The sequence below is a fragment of the Sturnira hondurensis genome, unplaced genomic scaffold (genome assembly GCF_014824575.4).
Source record: "Sturnira hondurensis isolate 20B ecotype Veracruz unplaced genomic scaffold, ASM1482457v3 Scaffold0000880, whole genome shotgun sequence".
Lineage (NCBI taxonomy): Eukaryota > Metazoa > Chordata > Mammalia > Chiroptera > Phyllostomidae > Sturnira > Sturnira hondurensis.
In genome coordinates this window covers 172,073-186,311 of record NW_028073511.1, presented here as the reverse complement: position 1 = coordinate 186,311, position 14,239 = coordinate 172,073, and the positions used below count along the sequence as shown (strand labels likewise).

General features: G+C 39.3%; 1 protein-coding gene across 1 annotated transcript in view; it reads right to left on the bottom strand.

Annotated features, from left to right (window-relative positions):
- DNAH8 (dynein axonemal heavy chain 8) overlaps positions 1-14,239 on the bottom strand; it is a 303,075-nt gene that overhangs the window by 138,112 nt on the left and 150,724 nt on the right. The window contains exons 52-56 of the mRNA XM_037051914.1: positions 13,872-14,006; positions 13,258-13,380; positions 7,377-7,590; positions 4,373-4,482; positions 360-523 (exon numbers count right to left, since the gene is read on the bottom strand). Of these exons, the coding sequence (XP_036907809.1) occupies positions 360-523; positions 4,373-4,482; positions 7,377-7,590; positions 13,258-13,380; positions 13,872-14,006 (746 nt within the window). The remainder of the gene's footprint in view (positions 1-359; positions 524-4,372; positions 4,483-7,376; positions 7,591-13,257; positions 13,381-13,871; positions 14,007-14,239) is intronic.

The following is a 14,239-nucleotide window of genomic DNA, read 5'->3' as shown; positions in this document are numbered from 1 at the left end:
TGAACCAGAGGATCTCGGTTCGATTCCCAGTCAGGGCACATGCCTGGGTTGCAGGCCAGTTCCCAGCAAGGGACACACGAGAGGCAACCATACACTGATGTTTCTCTCCTTCTCTCCTTCCCTTTCCCTCTAAAGATAAATAAATAAATAAAAATTAAAAAAAGATGTCCTGTTGAATTGGGCAGAGAATTTTTTGAGGTGACCAACAGGTGGGAAATGTCATCAATGCTTCACAAACCCCAAAGAAAATGAAGACACTACTACCCCCAACTCTACTGATTTGAGTAGGTGATGCAGGAACGCATCTATTATATAAACTCTTGGTACAGTACATTAAACTCAGGCCCTGTAGTACACACCTGTCTGCAACTACTCTGTTGCACTCATGTTTGAAAAGTGACAAGAGAACAGAGATCGAATCACACTCATCGGCTTTTATGGTTAACATTCCTTGCCAAATTCTGGAGAGGTCTCGAAGATTAAAAATGTAATGAAATTTAGAAGGAGTTGGCAGCATCTTCACCTAAAGATGGTAAAAAAAATGTGGTACTCTCATTTACTTTTCAGATAAACTAAAAATAGAACTGTTTTCAGAACTATTTTATTTCACAAATCCTATTTTAAATGAAATAGGCTCAGTATTAAGCCAAAGTTAAATTACATACACTGATGGAAAAACATATATCATAAATAAACCAACAGAGAATGCAGAAGATCATTAGCCCCTGGTCAAGATGGATTCAAGTACAATGCACTAGGTGCAGATTCCAGCCTCTGTTCTACCACCATTAGCTGGCTTTGAATCAGTCACTTCCCTCCCCACCCTCGATTTCTTAAAAACTATGCAAGTTGTGGGAATAAGCATTCCTAATCATTATTAACCTTATTAGTGTTATATGGAAATAGGTCATGACAAAAAACTGAATGTGAATCAATCATCACGTTCTTTTCTCAAGTCAGTAATGACTATGTTCTATAGATTGTTTTGATTAGGGTCCTTAATGTGTTTGTATTTCCACAAATGTATTTGTATATTGGAATCTAAATTTCACTTAGGGGATCCAAGCTCAGTCAACATGCTTTCATATATCTGTGTACCTAGAATAAATTGACAGGCAAGTCTGGCATGCAGCTGTTAAGCACTAGGTGGTATTTCTGAGTTTTGTTTGTTTGTTTGAATACTAATTTACTTGTTATTTCTACCAACTTGCAGAATTTAAATAGGCAAAGCTATAACAATGACCAGTTAGGCATGGCCTGGAGGTGTAGCAGGTGTGGGAAGCACTCTGGGCTGTGTATAAAAAGAGTAATAGGTGTCATTAGCATCATTTCAGAAAACGAAACAATGATAATTCTTGAGATACAGAGCAGACTCTCCATGTGATTAATGCAGGGGAATGAATGGTTTCTTTAATATTGATTCACAAAATGTCCTTTCCTTGTTGAAATAGTACCCCATTGAGTCTGGAGAGTGATTTTTTACAGGCTAATTCACAACAGAAGTTAAAACAGCAGGAAACAGGGGAGTGAGAATGAAAAGGAGTATTTCTTTCTTTGCTCAATTCCGTGCCAAGCTAAAATTTTTGTTCTACTCAGAAAAATGTAAATCATACACTTATATTACAAATATGCAAAAATAAGGAGACAGGGCTGTGTGAATATTGCTTTTTCATCTTTGCTGTAGAAAAACATAGCCATTGGCAAATGAAGCAATCATTAAAGAGAATTAAATAAATTCCTTTCTTTCCCTCTTCTCATTTATTAACCTGCTATTTCCCTTTAATTTTTGTCAACGTCTTTCTTTTCTCACCTGCTTCTGCTTTAAAGCTATGTAAAGTAATAAAAAGGTGAAATGATATACAAGGTGAGTGGATTAAGAAAGTGCTTTGTGAAGATAGGTGATTTGAAGAAAAAAATATGAAGAGGGCTGTTTATCTGGGGATGCGGACAGGAGGAAGGTTCATTTATTTTTCACTGACTCTGTCTGAGCACCTCCCACAATGGGCTGCCCTAGGGAAGATACCGCAGTGAGAGGACAGCTGCATCTACTGCCATTGGGGAGCATCCCTTCTAGTGGGGGAGTCTGATGATAAATAGGAAGCAAATATATTGATAAACAAATAATAATGATAAAATCATGGTTAGAAAAAATAGAGTCTGGAGACAAATAATGCCTGAGATGAAGCCATGGACAGTTAGTTTAGGAAAAATGATCTAGAGAAGCACATCTGAAGCTAAGAATGATGAGAATTAGTCAAATGAAAGTATAATGACTCAGAGGCATGAAAACCTGGGGTCTTCCAGCAACAGCATGAGAAAGGCAGCAGAGCTGGAGCAGAATGATGGAAGGGAAGATGGGGCAGCGCGGGCCAGAAACCCAGCACCGTGTTGGGTTTCACTGCAAATGCAACTGGGAATCTACTAATGGCTTTAAGAAGAAGGAATGATCTCTGGTTACTTTTTTTAAAAAGCACTTTAGGGCTGTGTAAAGAACAGACTCAAAAGGGGCAAAAAGATAGCAAGGAGGTTGGTTAGGAAGTCACTGCATGGTCCAGGGGGCAGGTGATGGAAGCATCTATCAGGGTTCACAGTGAGATGGCACTCAGTTCTCAGCTTTGGGGTATATTTTGAAAGCCTGGTTACTGGTGGATTGAATAAAGGGAATGAGAAAGACAAATCAAAAATGGTGCCCAGGTGTTTAGCCTGAGAAGCAGGATAATTGTTGCTGCTGTTAACTAAGATGCATAAGTCTGAGGAAGGGTCATGTTTAAGGACAATAAAGAGTTCTGTTTGGACATGTTAATTTTGAGGTAATTATTAGATTCAAAATGGTGACATCTACCAAGCAGTTAAAAATATATCTGGAGCTAAGCAGAGACGCCTGGGATGCAGGTATTGATTTTGAAGACATCCACACAGAGATGGTGTTTAAAGCCCTGAAGCTGGATAAGACTACCTGGGTAAAGGCTGGAGATGGAGACTGAGTCCCAGCATCCAGATCAGGGGCACTCCAGTATTTAGAGAAGGAGAAGAAGGGGCTTAGAAAAGGTAGCCAATGATGGAGGAAGAACACCAAGAGGATGAGTCCCCTCTGAAGCCTAGGGAAGGAAGTATTTAAAGGGACTGTTTATGTCAAATCCTACTAAAAATCAAGTAAGAGGAGGAAGAAATCGGACTCTAGATTTGGCAGGATGGAGTTCTTTGGTGACTTTGAAGAGAGCAGTGGAAATGAAAGCTCGTGCACAATGGGTTGAAGAGGTAAATAAAGAAAGGTAAGAAAGTGGAGCTAGTTAACATTCATGTAACAAAAGAAGCTTTGATAAAAAGACACCAGGAAGACCAAAGCTTTTCAGAAAAAGTATGTCTAAAGGCACATTAAATTGAACAATAGCCCCACTAGAAAACAGGTGGATCTTACCACGCTAAATTTCCAAGCACTCAGACCTTACCATTCATTCTGGAGTTTATTTAAAAGTGGCAGAACAGCACGTGAGAAGACCCTGTGCTGACAAGGAGCCGTCTTATGCAAGGAACTGATCACTGTGAGGGCAGATGGGAGGCTTTGTGGAGGAGCATTTCTTGAGACACACAATTTCCCTCCTGATAATTCTGTATCTAGAACTGCCCACCCAGGAATCTGAAAGGTCGGCACACCCGAGTTGTCCCCAGGGCATAAGCATCCACACAAATGTGTGCAATTGGCCTACTGAATGTATAGTGAACCATGACAACTAATCCTTATCTCCTTCACAATTTTTTGGCAAATATATATCAACTTTGTTTTTAGCTCAAACCTACATTGAATTGCTTTTTCACGAGTCTGCCTTAAACCATCTGGTGACAGTTAGGGGTCTGCTGAGCTTTATTAGGGCACTTATTTGTGTGTTAAAATCTAGCCTATTTTAAATACATTTCCATCCATTTACTAACTCATGCTCAACCTCTGAGTAGCATACAAGTTAGACGTTAAGTTTTGGTTAGCTAAGAATATCTGGAAATCCAAGTATTCACTCAGTTAGTAAACATTTGTGTCTGATACAGTTTGGCAGGGTGGGGGAGACAGACACATACAGAGTTACAAATCAGAGTAACAAGTGGAAAAGCAGTGTTCTCATTTCATCAAAATTCTACTTTATCTTGGATGTCATATCTGGTTTATAGTAATACCTCATACATATGGAAGGCATCCTTCAATCAGAATATTGGCTGCCTGGAAGGAAAAGCTGTCATAAATCTATTTGAGCACCTAATTTGTCTTTTACAAAAAAGCATTACCACATATAATGTGATGATAATTTCATGAGCCATGAGGTGAGAACTAGGCTGAATAATATTCAACTTTCTAAATTATTGACAACAGATGACTCAGTACCTTGGTCCACTGCCACAGCACTCTGCCTGCTGAAACTAAATTTGAAATCATCTCACATATTTCAGGTTTGAACTTTCTACAAGGATCAAAGTATCCACAGCCAATAACTCCTGAAAAAAAATTGAAAACAAGATTAAAGATACAAGCTGACTAGAAGATTATGAGGTACATGTCTATCCCTTTGAATAAATCACTCCAGGACTGGCTAGGTGGTGTTAAGAATTTCTCAACTAAGACTGGAAGTCAGCAGTGAGGCCTGCAATGCTTAATATGCTGTGATAAGCATTTTATATGGAATAACTCATTCAACCCTCCCAACACTTTATGAGAAAGAATGTGACGTAGATATTGTTACTGTTGTTCCCATTTTAATATGAGTTTAGTAACTTGCCCAAGGTCACACAAGCTGTTCAAATCTGAGATTTAACCCACATAGCCTGGCTCCAGAGGCTGTAAAAAAGCACTCATCCTGAAGAGTAGGAGAGCTGGGAAAGAACTTAGAGACTACTTCCTCATCTCGAAGAGGAGACCAGGCCCAGAGACAGGTAGAGCAAATTGCTCAAGGTCACCCAGATTGGCTGCCGGTAGACTTGAAATCTGCATGCATATCTCCTGAGCTGCAGTCAGTCAGCACTCTGGCTTGGGCTGGTCATCTAACAATTCCTAGGAAACATCCAGCACAGTGACAGTCTGATACAATTTCCCTCAGGAAGGACTGAATCATGGATTTACAATGTGTTTGGTTTTAGACTGCAAAAACAGGTTTACTCTACTTCAGTCCAGTGAGCTGGTGTGTTGAGCGATACATTCAGTTCTGAACATGGAATTTTCAGAGGAATATGACCATGGATATCTGTCCAGAGACGCAGAGTAGTTTCATGAAGGGTGGGACAGCTAAAGAAACTGGGCTCCATTCACACAGATCTAAGAAAAGCAGCCTTGAGGGAACATGAAATTGCCCTCCAAAGTCATGGCTGCTTGTGCTAGATGCCTGTAAGCCCCTTTGCTTCCTGAAACCCTCTGATTCTAGGTTTCCAACTTCATGTGAGAAACATGTGTTATACAGGGAGCATGAGATCTGGAGTAAAAAAACAGGATTAGCACGACACCTCTGCCATACACCAGCTAAACAGCCTTGACTGGGCGGTTATTTCTCTTCTCTGAACCTCAGTTTCTTTACATATGGTTTGTTTCCAGCACTTTCGAGTTTGTTTCCAGCACTATGTAACTTTTGACATTAATCACATCAAAAAGTGTATAAAATACTTTAACGAGCAAGCCAACGCTCACGTACAGACTGCTAGATTGAGAACACAGCATGGCCCCAGTACATCAGATGCCCGTCTTTCCATCACTATCCACCCTTTTCTCCCCTAGCGGTAGCCACTGCTCCGACTAGGTGATAGCTTTGCCATTTATGTTTCTGAACTTTAACTTATTTCACCCTTAATTTTTGAAACTTAATTTAATGGAATCATATATTTCTCTGTGACTTCCTCCCTTCCCTCAATATTTCACTTCTGGGCTTCATCCGTGTTGAAAAATACAGCTGTGTTTCCTCAGATTCACTGCCGCACAGCATTGCATTGTGCACCTGTGCTGCAATTTGCTTGTCTGATTTTACTGTCAATACATACTGGGGTTATTTCGTGGTTTTTTGCTACCATGAACACTGTTCTATGAACATTCTTGTGTAAGTTTTCTGGCACACATATGCAAAATCATATAGATTAAGGACTTAAATATGGAAGGTGAAACTATACAAAGTTTGGAAAACATATAGGACACCATCTGCATGACCTCTTCTGGGTAGAAAAGGACTTCCTAAATGATACTCAGAAAGCACAAACCATAGAGGAAAACAATGGTAAATTGTTATATCCTAGAACCGGAACCGCCAGGGGTGTGCCCCCGGTCTGCTCCAGTCGTCATCCACAGGGCTGGCAGCAATTTCCGGTCCCTCCAGCAGTGGGTGAGAGGCCCACCCACTTCACATTCTCACCAATGCCTGACTTAGTCAGAATTGTTCATTTTTGCTAACCTAGTGAGTAAAATATGGCATTTCCTTGGTGTTTTAAAATGTATGTTTTTCTGAATACTGATGCTTATCACCTTACATTTGTTTACTTGCCATTTGATTACCTCTTCTGAAAGTACCTGTTTTTTATTGCCTACTTTTATATTAGGTTGTTTGCTTTTTTCTGAACAATTCGTAAGAGTCCTTTAAATATTAAGAATACTGACTTTTTTGTTTTGTTATATGAAATTAACAAATTTTCCAATAGGTTGGAATTTTTTTCTTCCACTTTGGGGCTTGTCTTTTTATTCCATTAACGTTGCATTTTAGATCAACACAAGTTCTTAACCTATCAAATATATCACTTTTTTCTCTTTACGGCTTATGCTTTGTGAGTCTTATTTAAAAAGTTTTTTCCTACACAGAAGTCATTCAGATATTTTCCAAATGTTTTATGAGCTTTAATCTCCATATTTAGATCTTTAATCCATCTGTACTGACTTTATTCTTGGTGTGAGGTAGGGGTCCACTTTCAATGATTTCCCTATAAAAATTACTAACTATCCTAGTATCACCTATTGAAGTTCCGCCCTAGCCCTTCTGGCTGTAGCACTCGCTCTGTCAAATAATTAATGTATTTTTATTAATACTTCAAAGTGCTCCATTTGACTGGGTATATTATATTGTTAACCTGTGATCAATGTGTAGTCACTCAGCCCAAATTTCTCTTATTAATCATGCCAAGAAAACCAAAACACAAAAGCGTGCTTACCTCTAACAGCAACCTTCAACAAGGCTATCTCTAAATTTCTGAGTCTTAAAATGGGATATAAACATTCTTCTTAGAATTTATATCCTCTTTTCTCGTATTTAGCTCTCTATTTCAGATTTAATCCCCACTTCTAACAGAGCCTTTTATCTCTTAAGCAAGGTTTTGCATGGTTTATGTCCATATGTAATGAAATTAAACACCAAGAATAGTCATACCAAAAATTTTGTCTATTGAAGCATTTGAAGGCAATGTGCAATTAAATACAGTAAATTGTCTTTTTAAACGCTGAGGAATGTCATTCCGACCGCCCCCAGGGTGGATCATCGCCGCTATGAGCTGCACATCCACAATAGTGGTGAAGTCTCCAGGCTTGTCCAGGCTGTACATCCCTTCCATTTCCATCATTTGTCGCACAATCTCATTAGTTATCTGAAATGTGATATAGTCATGTTTTAATAACATATCACTATCATATTCTTCTGTATCTCCTATAAAATAGGACATGTGAGATTAGAAGAAAATATTCAACTTTTATCAGTGAAGTGTTTGTGAATGTTGATGATCACCTTCAAGGTTATTTGACTTAAACAATCACCCGTGAACTCTAAATAAGTTAAACATGTATGGTGCAAGTCCAATGTGCTCTTCATCACACTGATAACACTAATTTCCAAATAAATTTAGATAGGTGAATTATGGAATATTTGGTACAATTACAACAGTGCTCAAAGTTACAAGTTTTACTATAGATATCCTTCACACTCAAAATTCGACACCTCAAAATACTTAAATCAGAATGTGAGATAGTTTATTTCTGAGTTTTCAATATTGTATTACTACATGTTTGGTTTTAGGTTTTGTATCCTTACCTTTTCTGCAGCCTCTAACAATGCTAATACTCCCTCCTTATGGAAAAATTTTTCTCTCTTGCTTTCAGAGGCTCAGTTCTTTTAGGTTCACCTCATGACTCTCCCAAGTACTGTTTCTCCACCCATCCCTCACATGTAATGTTCTACAGGATTCCATCCCTCCTTTTCTCTTCCCACTAGATCAGGGGGTGCTATTGCAACCCTGTACCCCAAAGAATCTCAACTCGAAAACACTAGCTTCAGATTCCTTTCTAAGCTTCACTCCTACATATTAAAATTCCTACCAAGCATCTCAAAGTGATGACACACAAGCACCTCAGATGTAGCTGCCTTTCATTTAACAAACATTGAATGAGTGACTACTGTCTTACTCTGTTGAGCACAGATAAAAGTCCCTGTCTGCATGGAGCATACATTCTAGTGGTAGGAGAGAATAAGTCTTTGTGGAAAAAATAAAGCAGAGAAAGAAAACAGGCATTGCTCAGGGATACAACTGAATATGGAGAGCAAGGTGGCTTCTCCTCACAGAACATATAAGCAAAGACTTGAAGAATGTGAGAAAGGAAACCCATTCAAATACTAGGGGAAACCCATTCAAATATTTTGCCATCCCAGGCAAAATAAACAGTAAATGCAGAGGTGCCGAGTGAACATCATATCCAGGGTGTAACCAGGCTCAGTCAATGGAGTTGGAACAGAGTCTTGGGGAGATAAGATCCAACAGGGTAGGGTCTTTGGGTCATGGAAAGAGTTTTGTTATTTATACTCTACAAGTCTCATGGGAGAATTCTGAGCAGAGGAGTGTGTCATGCTATGAATCATGTTTTAACTGTTTTCTGATTTGAGAAGAGAGTGAGAGGGACAAGGGAAACAGGAAAGCAATTAGGAGACATTTTTAATGGCCCTGAGAGAATGAATGTGGCATTGCTATTTTTTGAGATATAGAGGACTGTTGGAGGAACAGATTTAAAGAGCAACAGGAATTTGGCTTTGCACACGTTAAGTGTGAGATCCAACTATGCCCTCCCGACTGGGTAAACGAGCCTGAGACTCAGGAGCTCTTCTAGTTTATAGATGGTGTGTAAATGTGCATGGAGCATGTAAATGTATGCATGGAGCATACATTCTAGTGGTAGGAGAGAATAAGTCTTTGTGGAAAAAATAAAGCAGAGAAAGAAAACAGGCATTGCTCAGGGATACAACTGAATATGGAGAGCAAGGTGGCTTCTCCTCACAGAACATATAAGCAAAGACTTGAAGAATGTGAGAAAGGAAACCCATTCAAATACTAGGGGAAACCCATTCAAATATTTTGCCATCCCAGGCAAAATAAACAGTAAATGCAGAGGTGCCGAGTGAACATCATATCCAGGGTGTAACCAGGCTCAGTCAATGGAGTTGGAACAGAGTCTTGGGGAGATAAGATCCAACAGGGTAGGGTCTTTGGGTCATGGAAAGAGTTTTGTTATTTATACTCTACAAGTCTCATGGGAGAATTCTGAGCAAAGGAGTGTGTCATGCTATGAATCATGTTTTAACTGTTTTCTGATTTGAGAAGAGAGTGAGAGGGACAAGGGAAACAGGAAAGCAATTAGGAGACATTTTTAATGGCCCTGAGAGAATGAATGTGGCATTGCTATTTTTTGAGATATAGAGGACTGTTGGAGGAACAGATTTAAAGAGCAACAGGAATTTGGCTTTGCACACGTTAAGTGTGAGATCCAACTATGCCCTCCCGACTGGGTAAACGAGCCTGAGACTCAGGAGCTCTTCTAGTTTATAGATGGTGTGTAAATGTGCTTCCACCCTCCTGACCTTACAGAAACTGTTGAGCAGTCTCTCTGCCCTGGAACCCTGCTGAATGGGAGAGAAAAGGGGAAGAAAAAGGAATAAAAACCTTTCCCTGGGAGGCTGTGGCTTCAGAATGACAGCTGCATAGATTTTACCTTCAGTATACACGGCCTGAGTGGGCCAGAGATGTTCAAATCTTAACCGTGCTCTAATTCTTGAGTAAGCTCTTAAGGATCTGGCAAAAGAATACTCAAAACCTGTCTGGTTGAATGTATCCATCCCAGGCTTCAAGAAACAGCCACAGATAATTTTTCAAGGGCAATGACCTAGCAAGAAGCCAATGATACATATAGAAAATGAGAATTCGGACCTAAAAAAGAACTATTCGAATCATAGAGAGGAGAAACAGACCCACACAAACTTCACATGCTGGAATTAAGAGACACAGAAATTAAACCAACTGTGCTGAAAATGTTTAAAGAAATAGGCAACAAATTTCAACATACATGCAAAGAAAAGGAAATTATTAAAAATGGCATTTTTGAAAGAAATGAGAATGAAATAACTAGTAACTAAAATTAAACTCAATAAATAATTTGACAATAGATTGGACAAAGCCAAGAAGAAAACTACTGAAGTGGAAGAGAGGGGAAATTTTTTTCTCTAAGCATTAGAGAAAAAATGTTTTGAATGTACAGAACAGTGTTATAGAAATGTAGAGGGCAATAGGGATGTCCAATTTTTTGGCGTCTCTGTGCCACACTCACACTGGAAGAAGAGTTGTCTTGGGCCAAACATTAAATACACTATGACCCATAATCACACACACAAAAAACTTCACACAATGTTAAATTTACAATTTTGTGTTGGGCTGCATTCATAGCCATCCTGGGCCACATGCGGCCTGCAGACCACAAGTCGGACACCCCGGGATAGAAGAAAGTCTAATATTGGTACATCTGGGATTTGAGAAGAGAAGAAAGAAGGTGAGGCAGAAGCAATATTTGAAGAGATAAGGGTTAGAAATTTTCCCGAACTAATAAAAGAGACCAAGCAGATTCATGAGTCCCAGTGAATCCCAAGCAAAATAATACAATTAAATCTGCATAAAGGAGCATTGTTTAAAAAAGAAAAAATAAAGTAAAGTAAGGCAAAGAGAAAGTCTTAAAAGCAGCAAGTGAAAAAGGCAGGTTAACCACAGAGGTGCAATGCTTAAGTGACAGTTGGCTACTTAACAGCAGCAAAGAAAACAGAAGACAGAAATAATATATTCAACACAATGAAAAAAATAACTGCCCACCTAGATATTTACATTCAGCAACAATGTCTTTCAAATAAAAAAGGTGAAATAAACACTTTTGCAAACAAACAAAAACTAAGCATTAGTCATTAAAAGACCTTCTCCGAAGAAAGTTCTAAAAGTAGAAGAAACATAATACCAGAAGGAAGGCTCAAGACACAAGAACAACAGCAAAGAAAGTGTTAAATATGTGGGTAATGCAAATGAAGAGTGAATATATAAAACAGTAAAAATAATGCATCATGGAAATTTTATTTTGAAAGAGAGTTATAGATTTAAAATATATGTCAACAATAAAATGAGAACTCAGGAGAAAGGTGAAGGAAATTGAAGCATTCCAATGTCATTGGACATACAAAATGAGAGTTAAAGGTTTGGTTACCTTTATTTTTGATTATCTGTGTATGTGGGATGTAGGGTAACCTCTAGAACATGGAAAGTAAGTACAGTATGTAGATAATAAACAAAAGGGGAAATCAATTTACTCAGAGAAGCAGAGAGAAAGCTGCAACACGGCTATGTTCGTTTGAGAGTGTGGAAATGGAGGTGTTGGAGGTCTGGAAAAAGAAAAAGGTATGAAACAGTCATTTCCCAGAGCATGAGCCCACTACAGCGGAAATGTGGCACAGGAATAGACAGGACAAAGATAAAATATGAGACGCAGCATGATTGTTTGGCAGCATTAAGAACTCAGCTGAGATGCGTGATCATGATTTTAAAGGGAAACCAGATGTGTTTTTCTCCAGCCAAGTCTAGCTGCGTAGGTGCAGGTGTATGGAGAGTAGACAGCAAATTTCACCAAGGCTTCAACGTGGTTAAGCCAATGTGCAGAGGGTGTATGTTTCAGTGATTGTAGTGATGGATCATGGAACTTTTGCTGGAAAAAGAAGTGAAGAAATGAGAGAAAATGGGGATAGTTTAATGATGACAGGAAAAATGGATAGCAGGTCAATTTGGAGTCTGGGCAGCAGAGGGAATGAGCTGCAAGAGTGGACTTGGTAATCAGAGAATGAAATGCTTGAAATTGAGATGCTGAAGGAGTCACACTGATAACGACACTGTGTAGGGCATGACTGCATGAACGAGTCCCTCAGCCAGGATGGAAGGCATGATCACTGGAGGAGGCTGGGTCAGGGAACTTAGAGGCCAAGATCATGTATGCACGTACTGGCATCACTAAGAATTATGACAGAAGATTGCATAATTTGTAGGACCTAGGGCAAAATGAAAATACAAGGCTCCTTTTTCAAAAATTATCAAGAATCCCAAGATGGTGACAACAGAGCATTAAGTCACATGCAGGACTCTTTGAAGTGTGAGTCCACAGTTTGCACACCCACACAGCTCAGTCCTGATGACAGGGACAGTACTGGAGAGAGTAACACTGATCCAGGAACAGAAATCTTCAGGGAAGGAGGGGTGATATCTGAAGGCAGAGGGCATTGAGAAACAAGGACACCCTCCTCACCTTCAGGCCCAAGGGTTCAACAGGAGAAGTCTGCAGGGAAAGCAGTGTCCTGGGTTTCCACTACAGCACCAGGTGAAGGGAAAGTTCAGAGAAGTCAAATTTACAGAGAATTTTGTGGATTAACTATGGCTTCCAGGGGCACACAGAAAGGAGTGGGGAAGTAAGAGAGGAGATCAGAGAAGGGCCGAGCAGAGTTGTCTGGGGGTTATTCTTAGGCTGAACACAGACTTGGGGTCCTGGCCACCCAATGGTGTCTGAGGTAAACCAGGATAAAGGGCGGGATGGGAGGGGTCCTGGCAGCTCCAGGTAGAGGATGCTGATGAGGGAGTGCATGGAGGAAGGAGAGAAGTGCTGGGGATCCCAGGATCCCCACGCAGGATTCTAGCGGCATCAGTGAGGTTCCCTAATGGGGAATGACTCTGGGATTGAAGATGACCATGACTAGGACAGTGATATGTGACAGAGTTATAAAAAACAAGTGTTTTCTAAATCAAAGGAGAGTAAGTAGAGGAAGAGGTAAGAGAGCAAGGCTAAAACCTTGGGGCACGGAGAAGTCAAAAAAGTCCAACAGATGTTACCAGGTTTAGTAAGATGAAGATGATTTGACATTTTTACATATGACCAAAGTACTGGTTAAATACAATCTATAGGAGCTATTTTAGTCATACCTGATCTCCCCACTCATTAATGATGGGCATATTAATATCATCAATAAACACAGTCATTTTTCTGCCTCCTGGTGGCCCATATGTGCTTCCCATTCGCTTATCCACATAGCTTTCAATTGTTCTCTAGAGAAAAAGAAATGGTTTGTCTTAGGCATTAGATCCCAAGCCACATTTCTAAAAATGATGAGCGTATTTCCCAGAGTAGAATATAATTTACATAACGTATGTAAATACCATTATTAAAATATGTATTGTGAATTAACAAAATACGTTATGATGTTAATCATTAATTCATGTTAAAAGAAATATACTCAAAAGTTCAGCCTCAACCTCAATTTTAGGCTATTAATCCAAATTTTAGGCTATTAATAAACATTACACTATTAATGCAAATATGGTATATGGATTTGGCTTTAATCTCAGCCTTGGGGAGGTTAAACAGCTGAATGCCAACTGCCACACCCCTTATTTTGATGTTATTTTCATATATATATGAGAAAGCATTATATACATATATATATATGAATGTTTTATATGCATACACATTTTATCATAGCCACGACTTAAAACATGCACTTAATACACTGATTACTACAGGACATGATGGGTTTTACCTGAAACATCATTGGTTCCGTGGCAGATGAAAAGTTCAGACTTTTGGACAACTGCACTTCGGGATTGTATTTTTTCAGATAGGCCTTAATCATTACCGTTTTTGCAGTCCCCTGCTCCCCGGTGAGCAAAACAGCCTGTAACCATCACATAAGCATGTCGAAAGTTATAACACATTCAGTTTTAAATATCTTATGGTTCTAGTGGCCATTCTTTTGTTCCATAAAATACAACTTATTTTTTAGGATTACACCCTCACAAAAACATATCGCAGTTGAGTTAAAGACTCAAAAGTAAGAAGCATGCTGTAAAAGTGCGGGGAGTATGGGTGAACACGTGACCACCGGGGCGTGAAGGACTGTAAGCAGAC